The sequence below is a fragment of a genome, unplaced genomic scaffold (assembly GCF_019419815.1).
Source record: "Pyrus x bretschneideri cultivar Hongxiangsu unplaced genomic scaffold, Pyrus_bretschneideri_v1 Contig33, whole genome shotgun sequence".
NCBI lineage: Eukaryota > Viridiplantae > Streptophyta > Magnoliopsida > Rosales > Rosaceae > Pyrus > Pyrus x bretschneideri.
Window position 1 is genome coordinate 3100197 of NW_025999646.1, and position 11319 is coordinate 3111515.

An 11319-nucleotide genomic window follows, 5' to 3' on the forward strand; every position below is an offset into this window, starting at 1 on the left:
TTTGTGGTTTGGCCCTGCCCCACCCCGCCCCGCGCCACCCGCCCCATTATTGCTTCAAATATTTTTATGATCCTCCCCAATTCCCCCGACCTGCGGGTCCAGTCCCACCATTGCACTAGCCGTTTTATCTTTTAAACATACCCTTTAGTAAGAGGGATTCTCATTTATAAAAAAAAAATGGAGATAATTTTTTGACTGTTTGATTTGACTTTAATAAAATTGTGTGGTTGAGATTGTGTGGCATGTGATTTAATCTCAACCACACAATTTTATTAAAGTCAATCCAACGATCAAGAAGGTATCTTTATTTAAAAAAAAATAAAAAAAGAGATCCCTCTTGTTAAAGGATCCCATCTTTTAAATATCTAGTTTGATTTTTGTCTCTATCTGCTTCTCACTTCATTCCTATGTGCTCTTTCTTACGAGCTCTCTTCAATTGCTCAGCCATGGCGCCCATACTCACACTCAAACAGAAAAAAGGGTCTCTTTCAATTTCTCTGCTCCACTCTTTCTCCTTCAATTTTCATTCCTTCCCTCTCTTTCAATTATCAATATTTTTTTTTTTAATTCTCAATTGACGAGGAAGAAAGCAAACGATTCCACTCTTTCTCTTTCAATATTTTTTTTTTAATTCTCAATTTTGTAGTATCTTAAGAACAATGACGAGGAAGAAAGGAAACGATTAGAAGAAAGAATGAAGGATTGGAACTATTTTGTAAGTTTGCTTCTTCATTAAACTTTCTTATTTTTTATTTTAGTTTTAGTTTCAGAATACGTTATCCTTGAATTTTCTTTCATATTTTTCTGTTTTCTTGAACTTGTGTATTGTTTCATTTTATTTTGTTTTATTTTTTGTATTTTGTCTAAATTTTAATTTCAGAAAGAACGAAACGTTACTAAGAAGAAGCATACTTTTGTCAGTCTTGCTAAAGTTGGGGATGGATGATTCCATATGATGTTGTTCCTAAAAATAAGTTGGAGACTCATTGGTGGGTTATCATACAGTACATACACACAACACGAGTATGTAGATGTCTATGGTTATAAGACACAATTGAGGATATTTATGATATACTCCCAATTTCACTGGCGAAACTAATGTCGGACAACTTCACTAGCCACGACTAGTGTCGGTGTGTTATGTATATTTTTTCTCTGGCATAACCTAGAGTCGTACGGCTTCACCTTCGGGTGATGGGACATTCATATTTCTTCACTATCGTAACCTAGTGTCGTATAGCTTCACCTTCGGATGATGGTTATGCCTTCGGACTGAATATGATACCCCAAGTTGAGTACATCATTGATGTGATTTACAAATTACAGATGTTTTACGGATTTTCCTTCAGACGAATATATTACTATTACTGACCACTGGTTTACACGTACATGTTTTACGAATGTTTTTCATGGCATGCTAGAGTTTTCAGAAAATCTACTATGTAGTACTATATGAGTTTTCAAATAGGGGATTAGTATGTTCAGAAAGAAAATGATTTCTTATTATTGGTAGGAAATTGTTATTGACACTCCAAAAATCTCATTTTGCACTCCAAACTTTCTATAATTAGAAAGAAAAAAACATTTGTGAGGAGTGTAGAATGAGATTTGTGGAGTGCTAATAACAGTGCCCTTATTGGTATTATTATTATAAACTTTGGTCTACTCACTTTTTGTTTTTGCGCCCCCTTCAGAACATAATGATGAGGAATACGACCCGAGTATCGAGGCATTTCCCTGCCAATAACTTGAGTTCTTACACTTGTGTATGGTTTCTTTATGAATAATTGTAACTTGATGTCTTATCTTTTACTAGTACTTCTATTTATTAGTATGCTCTGGACATATTCGTAGATCTTTTATTTCTGATTTGTACTTGCTAGACATTCTATTTCTTTCATGTTTAATTTGGATTATTATTATTACCTCTTAGCGTTTGTATATTCCTTATGATTATTGTTGTTACATGATTTTTGGATTACTTGTTCCTTCATATCCTAGCAAATTCATGTATTCATGGCTTTCGTCACTCTTGAGTGACGGCCAACACGTGCCATCAATGTGTCATTTGGATATCTGGTTGAGACGTGTCATCGGGTCGTACCTTTGATCGGGCTTCCATCCAACGCTGGCTCGATGCCGGCCACCGTACCTGCCCAATTTCCAAACTGCCCCTTCTCGATCACCCTTCCCTCATCCACAACCACGCCCTCCGCAGCTTGATTTCCACTTATACCCTTCTGTCCCCTGCCAACTTACAACACCAGTACCACCACCACCAATACGTACCATCACCACCGCCAGCAACGCCACTCCCACTCCTAGCCCCAAACCCCAATCTCGACGCTTACCTCCCCAGCTTCCACCCTCGAGTCCAAGCTCGACTCGCCTCTCCAAGTGCTCTTCCACGCCAAGCTCACCAAGTCCGACACCGTCTCCGCCGTCCTCAAGTGGGTCGACTCGTAAGAGATGTCAGCTTGGACGACGACAACAAAATGGGTCTTGTTGCCAAGGGTGCAATCGCTCGAATCGTGGAAGTTCTCCAAGGTGGGTCCCCCAACAGCCGCGCCGTGGCGGCGACGATGCTGACAAGCTTGGCCGTGGTAGAGGTCAACAAGGGCACAATCGGGCCATACCCGTATGCAATTCGGGCTCTGGTTTGGCTCCTCAGGGTCGGCAAGAGTCGAGAGCAGAAAACGGTTTGATTTAGTTTGAAACGGTTTAATTTAGTTTAATTAGTTTATCTGTTTTAATTAGTGAACTTGGGTTTGGGGGAATAAAACGGTCTCCACGGTCCTCCTTCGTTCCACTTTCATCACCAATTACTTTGAGAGAAATTCAGCTAAGAATTTTCCAGTAAGGTTTTGTGACTCAAAGGATTATCTGTACATGGTAACGCCGCACCATTCTCATTGTGCACGTTAACAATACAGCATTCGCCGCCAAGAAAGGTATGAAGCTTCCAGTTCTCTGTTTTCCTTTCTTTTCCGACTCTGAATTCAGTTTCGCTACTGCATTCACTTCGACATTCCTTCTTATTTGTAGTTTCCGGAATAGAAGAGGGTTCTTGACAGTGAAGAAGCTGATGAACTTGAGTCAAGAAGGAAGAACTGGGTTGAATTTGTAAGCAGAATTCTTGAAGTTTCGTTATTTAAACTTTTTATCCATGTTTCCTTCTCCATTGATCGCTTTCTGCTTATATTTATATATTCAGACGAGAAAAATGTCAAAGAACCCGAGGATGAAGTTGTTTCGTAAATCTGGGTCTGTGGAAAACTAGATGGTTGATCATCCAGATGATCATAATCTCCTGAAAGTACTCAATTCAGAAAGGATGAAGGCAAAATGGGATGGTGTTGTCCCGACTATGGTTTTGTTGGAAGAAAATGGCTGAAAATGTACTTTTATTGGCAAACAGTACAGCTTCGACCATTTTCTTCCAACTGTGATGAAACCGTAGTCGGGCCAACACCATCCCATTTTGCCTTCATCCTTTCTAAATCGAGCACTTTCAGGAGATTATGATCATCCGGATGATCAACCATCTGGTTTTCCACAGACCCAGATTTACGAAACAAATTCATCCTCGGGTTCTTTGACATTTTTCTTGTCTGAAAATACAAATATAAGCAGAAAGCGATTCAATGGAAGAGGAAACATGGATAAAAAGTTTAAGGAACAAAACTTCAAGAATTCTACTTATAAATTCAACCCAGTTCTTCCTGCTTGACTTAAGTTCATCAACTTCTATGCTGTCAAGAACCCTCTTCTCTTCCGGAAACTACAAATGGGAAGAAATGTCGAAGTGAATTCAGTAGCGGAAACTGAATTTGGAGCCAGAAAAGAAAGGAAAATAGAGAATGGGAGAAGGATAAAAAGTTTCATACCGTTCTTGGCAGTATGAAGCTTTTCATCCTCCTCCCATTCTCTGTTTTCATCCTTCATTAAACACTTGCCTAGTACCATCAGAACTGGGCAATCTGTATTTAAGGTAATTCTTTATTTATTTTTATAAGTTAATTTTTGAACGAACACTTCTGTAAACATGTAGCGTATTTTTGTATACAGAAAGAACCAAAGGCCGAGGAAGCAGTGGAAGATGACGATGCTGAAGGAGATCACTAACCAGGTGGATTATTTGCAAACTTTTGATCTAAAATCAAAGTACTTTTCTTGTTTATATTGCATTGTTTTGTTGATATCATGTTTATATTGGATTTTGTTGATGTTGAATCCAAGGTTAGTGCTTTGAAATTGATAGGTTACATGAGTTTTATTGATTACTGATATTCTTTTACGTTTTAAAGTAGGTGGACAAATGCTAGGATAGAGTAGGTGGACGCAAAATGTTAAAAAATAATTTAAAAGAAAAGGAAAAATCAGGTTGATTTTACAATCCAATCCAATCCTTGGCACCAATTGATTCTTAGCCAGTGTGCCGTATGCTTTGCATTGTGAGAATCCTGTCTGCCTATGAGTGTTATTCGACCCTGGAAGTAGCTAGCAATATTCACCAGTAACAATTAGATGGGTTGACACTTGGGAGGTTCCTCCTCAAGATAGCTCGGTCGTTGCACTGTGCAGGGTCTTTAGGCATCATGATTGAATGTGCAGTCCACATGTGTGAGTCGGTTTGGATGAGTTCCACACATGTGATTGAATCTTACCCGGCATGCCATATGCTTTGCAGTGTGACACTCCTGTTTCCCTATCAGTGTTGTTTTGAGTCCTGTTAACCCTGGAATTAGCTACCAATAGTCACCGATACTAATTGATTTAATGTGTTGAAAGTGTATACTTGAATATGCAGTCCACATTGTGTGAGTCGGCTGGATGAGTTCTGTATAGTAGGCTGTTTCTTCAGAATAAGTATGGCCATGTGGTATTGAATTATCTGGTCAAATAGTTTCTTCATGCTGATTACCAAACATAATTCGTGTGCAGAAGGATTAAGACAACTCTAGTGTCGATGATAATCTGAAAATCCATCTTAATTTCGAACTTACTATGCGTAATTTGTTGGCATTTCAAACTAACTATGCATGAGTAGCAAACCCATGTGTTGCATCTGGTTTGTATGGTTTACCTTGTAATTATTTGAGTGCATCTCGCTCTCTCTTAAGATCCGGTTTTAATGATGATATGCTCTAAAGTTCTTGCTAACACTCTTTAGATCCGGTTTTAATGATGATATGCTCTAAAGTTCTTGCCAACACTCTTTATTTTACTTGTATGCAGTTCTGAATCAGCTAACGTAGATGATTTTGATAAAGGGTTGTCCTCTCAGCGATGTCTGTGATCCTTTAAACTTCCGATGTGCATATTGTGGTCATCTTACTCCAATCAAATAACACAAAGCAAAAAGAAGAATTACTGCAAATAATAGTAGGATTCCCTGGATGATATGTTCGTATTAGCGAAGTTAGTTTTCGTGACATGGCGGTGACTAACGTATACACTCTTAGGCTCTTTTTGTGGTCTAACAATTCTTTTCACTGCGATGTTACCATTTTTGCTTTCTATTTCGTTGTTCTAAAAAATTTTATACAAATTTGTAGCAGGTTTTCGGTATTGAAACTTCTACTTCGGTATGTCAACGTTGGGTTGGAAATTGCTAGGAAGCCATTAATTCAGGTTTTTTTCTTCTTCTTTTTTTTTTTTTTTTTTAATTACGAGCGATATTAATTCTTTAAGCTGGACTGCAGGAGGTGGGAATGTTGTTCTGCAAAACTCTACTGGATGGATCAGAAGTGGTGTGAACAGAGACACATGAATAGAAACTTAATCTATTCACTATGGTATTGTACCTCATGTAATGTACATATACAACCTATATATTTTTTGGCCCACGCTTTTTTATTTATATCATTTCATTCCTCATGTAATAATGTACATATGCAACCTATATATTTTTTGGCCCACTCTTTTTTATTTATATCATTTCATTCTCCCTTAATTTACCATATACTAATTAGAGGTTGAATCAAAAGAAAATGCATAAATCATTTCTCATAGAATAATGCTTACCTACTTAAGCATGAGTAGGAACTCCTATTCAAAATTCTTCGTATTTGAATCACAAAGTTTTATGTTTACAATCAGAACTGTTCATATTATGAATCATATTATAAAGATCATCTTTGTAAAAAATGAATTAAAATTAAGGTTGTTTAGTCTCTTTATTGTAGCAAATACATAGACAGTTTGTAATGCTTGTACCAATTCGTTCATCTGTTTTTATACAGTTCGATGACTAAACGACCTTAGTTTTAATTGAATTTTTGTAGAGGCGTTCTATATAGAGGGATTTATAATATGAACAGTTCTGATCATAGATACAAAGTTGTATAAATTGACAACGAACAATTTTGAGTAGAACTCCTATTCATTCTTTTAAGTCATTCATTCTTTAAGTCACCAAGTATGCGCAAAGGATGAATGGAAGACTTTAGTTTTAGGCACATGGGTACATTAGTCCATCCCATTTTTTTTGACCAATAGCCACTTAGTACTACGGTCTAGTTGTATTCTTCTTCAATGGTAAGTGAGAGGTCTTAGGTTCGATTTTCGCTAAAGATGAATTTGAACCATATTATTGCTAGCCCATTATAAAGCTAAATCCGCCCTCTCCCCTTAGCGTAGATAATATTGATTGTTCAAAAAACAAAAAAACAAAAAATAAAATAAAATATTCTCGTCCAGTAAGTGTTGATAAAAAATTGTTACTCAGTACTATGGTATAGTGATATTCATCTTCACTTGTAAGTGAGATGTCTTATGTTCAAATTTCACGTATGACGATTTCGATACCAAATTAGACTACCTATTGTGTAATTTAGCCAAACTATCCCTCTCTTTCTCGTTTAAAATATATTGTTGTACTTAAAAAAGTATTGGTAAAATGCAAGGAACACATGCAAACTTCAATTTTGACTTATTTTTAGTTGGAGTTTTAAATTCCAGTGGAGGAGCAGGTCGAGATGATCGTGTTTGGCTTGATATCTATGGTAATCCAAATAGGCAGCTTTATGCATTTAGCATGCAGATTTTGTGAGGAAGGAATCTAATCTGCCTTAATTTATTTTGTCAATGGTAGAGTACCTCCTCTTTTTTTTTTTTTTTTTTTTTTTTTTTTTTTTTTTTTTTTTTTGTGGGTTGAAAAATGGGGCTAAAAGTAAGAGCCCAAACAAATCTACTCAAAATTAAATCTAGATCAACACATTCCAAGCTGATACTCACGGATGAAACTACAACAACAACAACAAAGCATTTTCCCACTAAATGGGGTCAACTGATCCTCACAAATGAAACTAACTGAATATGAGGAGTATCAAAATAAAAATTATCTACATCTAACGGACAGAACAATTAATATTGAGCCTTAAAACAGACTAGCATACAAAAAAACCATCATTTATGCAAACATAGTATGAATAATAGTTTTAGTTTCTTTCTACAACATTTGTAGAACAATGAATAAAAGAAAGACTTTTTAGCCAAAATGGTCCATGAGATTTGCATAAATATTCACTTTGGTCCCTGAGATTTGGAATCAATAGAAGTGGTCCCTAAGATTGCTCACCATTAATCATTTTGGTCATTCTGAGAAAAATTATGTAAAATAAGGATCAAAATGACAAAATACCCTCAATTTAATAATCAACATGCCAAAATGATTAGACAAAAATTGAGGGTATTTTTGTCATTTTATTCTTATTTATGGAGATTTTTTTATAGACTTACCAAAATGATTGATTGCGGACAAACTCAATGACCAATTCTATAGATTTCAAATCTTAGGGACCAAAGTGAGAAGTTATGCAAATCTCAGGGACCATTTTGGCTGAAAAACTTAAAAGAAATACATAAACAGGTTTCAACATAGATTAATACTCTGTACAACTAACAGAGACCAAAAAATAACTAGTAGAGAAAACCCTAAAAGCATAAGCGAGGGATGACCTTGCCGTTGCCTGAAAACTAGAAGCGGCCAACGACCAATTCTTACAACAGTCGCTATTTATATATACGTGTACGTGCATGGAGTGTAAACTGCAATCGATCTACATATCAGTTGCGATAACGCATCGATATCGATCATAGGTCTTAATTTTTCCTCATGAGACGCACCAAAGATTCAAAAGATCAAAACTCACCACCAACACCATCGGCTTCAATCTTGACGATCTCCATGATTCCATATTGGTTGAAATCTTTCGTCGGCTTCCCTGTAAATCCGCAGTTCAATGCAAGTGCGTGTGCAAGCGTTGGTGCAGACTTGTTTCTAACAATCCTTGTTTTGATGACCACTTTTTGCGTGTCCAAATTGATAAGCAGAATTACTACATATGTTATCCATACACCAAGCAATGGGATGCCCTTCCCCGCCCTCCTCAATGCACCAACAAATTAAGTAATCGTTGGACTCATGTGCAATCCCTACAACAACCTTGGTGATCGCCGTGTTTGTGAGTATCAATATAGGTATAAGGTGAAGAAAATTGAGGTTCCACTATAAAACCAATTAGCAATATGGGGAGTAACCCAACCTCTTATAAGCCCATGCAAGGTCTCTCCTCCCATCAATACACCCCTCACGTGTGGCGAATTTTCGAGCCTAACATGTGGACAACACAACGGGGTGACGTGGAGCACATGTGGTCGTTTGGCTTCATACGTGGGATAACTTGCTCTGATACCATGTTAACAGAAATGCAGACAAACACATAAATGCAGAAAGAGCATGTATCAAAGAAGAAGAGAGAGAGAGAGAGAGAGTAATTGATTACATTGATACTAAATTGATTTATACAACTATGAGAATACAGTTTATATAGCCATCATGACTAGCTTGCAGCCTAAGCTATTTAACTAACTAATTTGATAACAACTCTAACAATCTTTCGGCACGTGGATATTGTCAACAAAGGGTTGTGCGAATAATTATTATTCCATATGATGATAAAGATGAAAGGTATAATTCATCCCTCGGCCAATTCAAAGCGGAGATTTTTGCTTCCGAGACTCGTAAATGAACAGAAAGAGTAGTGTTATACCCAAAAAAACACAAAATTTTGCGTTGGTAATTTGGTTTCAAGGCAAGTGGCAGTTGTTTTCAATAGAATGTTGTACTTCTTGAGCACCGACGGCTTTGTTATTGGTTTGGATCCCTACTCCAACGACGACAACTGTATCACTCCTCCCGCGAGTCTTACTACTACTTCTACTGGTGGATGCGAAGATGATGGTAAGAACTACACTAATTGTCATTTCATTGATAAGCCTGAAGGTGAAGATGCAGCAACATCTGACTTGCTAGGTGTGTTTAGATGGTCATCAGGACCTTGTATGCGAATGTGCCAGCGTTCAGGTTCCTTTCGTGATCTGTGTGTTTGGGATTACGAGCAACATAATCAGGGTGCAGCAGGCAAATACTATTGGAGCTTAATTGGCAGAGTGAACCTGAAAACAATGGTTACGCTTAATCCGCTCCCATGAAATGGACTCTGGACCGCCGCTTTTATAACATCGTACGTGTGCTTGCTTTCGACCCAAATGATGGGGATATCTTGTATCTAGAATTGTGTCAACACATTATCATGTTCAACGGTGCTGCAGGAACGCTAACCGAAGCTTGGAAAACTAAGGTTTCTTATCATAATCGGGCCGAAGGAGATACTGTCTTCCCATTCGTGCTCCAAGGTGACTGAAACAAGTTCATGGAGAGGTTTTTTAGTGTGACCGTCACACGGAATGGTACATCATGTGTTGCTATATAAATGATAGGATATGTGTTAAAAAATTAATAACTTAAAAAATAAAATTTTCCACCACTTATATAAAAACACGTGGTATACCACCATGTTCCTGTCACAACTAAAAATTTCTCCAGTTCATGGACACAAACAACAGGAGCAAGCTAGCTCAAGTAATTCAAGATTGCCACATTAGCTGCCCTCTCACCCGCCATCACGACTATGCTTGGTCTGAATCTCATGCTAGAGAGACTAAATTTGTAGATAAAATTTTAAAAATTACAGGACGTGAAAGTTGATTGGTTTATTACTTAAGTGTTGATAAACATGCTCATTCCTATGAATAACACATTATTTAGTTTGCAAATTTAATCTTCCTAACATTACCTTAAATTTTGTGTTGTCAAAGTCTCTGTAAATATGTGAGACAACCCACATCATAAAATGCATTTTTTCTCGTTGAATTCGACGAGGAGAAGGCCTGAAGCCCAGAACCGAAAGTCTAATTGTGTAACAGGATAAATTACTCAACCATAATGCCAGCTAAGTATCCTAACGTTTACCATGATGAAATCAAGAAAAATTTTACGTAGTCGATTATGCCTACGAGAAGAGCTGTTATTAACACTTGGATATGTACTTAGGAAAAAAAAAAAAAAGGTAATGTGTGAATATTTTATAGTGTCAATAATATTTTTGGAAAATTCATCTATTCATATCAATAATGTTTTATTTTAGAGGAAATTGTAGCAATAGTCTCTTAATTTTTACCTAATTGGAATAATGGTCCATCAACTAAAAATTCATAACTATTAGTTCCCTAACTTATCAAAATTGCACCTATGGTTATTTTCATTAACTCAGTTAGAACTTCCCTCAAAATGAGTCACGTGCCACGCACGTAAGGCTGAATCAATGGGTAAATATGGAAAACCAAATTAAAACAATTGAAGTAATGTTCCGTCAATTTTAATACAATTCAGAAATGATCCCTCAACTTGAACCTAATTAGAGAAATGACTCCTCAATCTTAATTCAATTGTAGCAACAGGCATTCCAACATGATTTATTTTGACGAAATTCTAACAGAGTTGATGAAAATGACCATAATTGTACATTTTGATGAGTTAATAGATCAATAATCATAAATTTTTAACTAAGAGACCATTACTTCAATAAAAATAAAATTGAGACACCATTTCTACAATTTTCTATTCATTTATGCATAAGTTTGTATCTATTTTCCGTTTCAATGGTATTACATGACTAAGAAGACCACATGGTTCGCCCGTTTAAAATTTAAAAAATTGTACCTTCCTGGCACCGTCTGATCAATGTGATGGTCAACACTTAAACTCATGTTAATTATGGGATGGTTCTATGATTGTCCCTAATCCCAAGGGCAACGTAAAAACACATGTATAGTTTAAAAGTTGGTCACCAGTCGAACTAATCGATTAAACCACGAGAAAAGACAAGGTACCTTCTAATAATTAAAAATGTTATTAAAAGTAAATTAAGAACACGGAAAGTTGGAACCGTGATTGAACATGGTGGAATCAAT

General features: G+C 36.6%; 1 protein-coding gene and 1 long non-coding RNA gene across 2 annotated transcripts; both read left to right on the top strand.

Annotated features, from left to right (window-relative positions):
- Window positions 1–318: 318 nt before the first annotated feature.
- Window positions 319–1928, top strand: LOC125480410. Its single transcript, XR_007260818.1, has 2 exons — window positions 319–715; window positions 1695–1928. It is a non-coding gene; the product is annotated as an uncharacterized LOC125480410 (long non-coding RNA).
- Window positions 1929–2008: 80 nt separating this feature from the next.
- Window positions 2009–5931, top strand: LOC125480459 (U-box domain-containing protein 8-like). The gene is made up of 4 exons (XM_048591343.1): window positions 2009–2036; window positions 2086–4129; window positions 5562–5634; window positions 5706–5931. Exons 1-2 carry the CDS (start codon window positions 2009–2011, stop codon window positions 2703–2705), a joined length of 648 nt encoding a protein of 215 aa, XP_048447300.1. The 3' UTR covers window positions 2706–4129; window positions 5562–5634; window positions 5706–5931.
- The last annotated feature ends 5388 nt before the right edge of the window (window positions 5932–11319 follow it).

What these genes read in the sequence shown, in the direction of transcription:
- LOC125480459 (XM_048591343.1), top strand. Translation starts at nt 2,009, where the DNA reads ATGTATTCATGGCTTTCGTCACTCTTGA. An exon ending in ATGGCTTTCGTCACTCTTGA is followed by an intron (nt 2,037 to 2,085) that starts GTGACGGCCAAC and finishes TATCTGGTTGAG; the next exon opens with ACGTGTCATCGGGTCGTACC.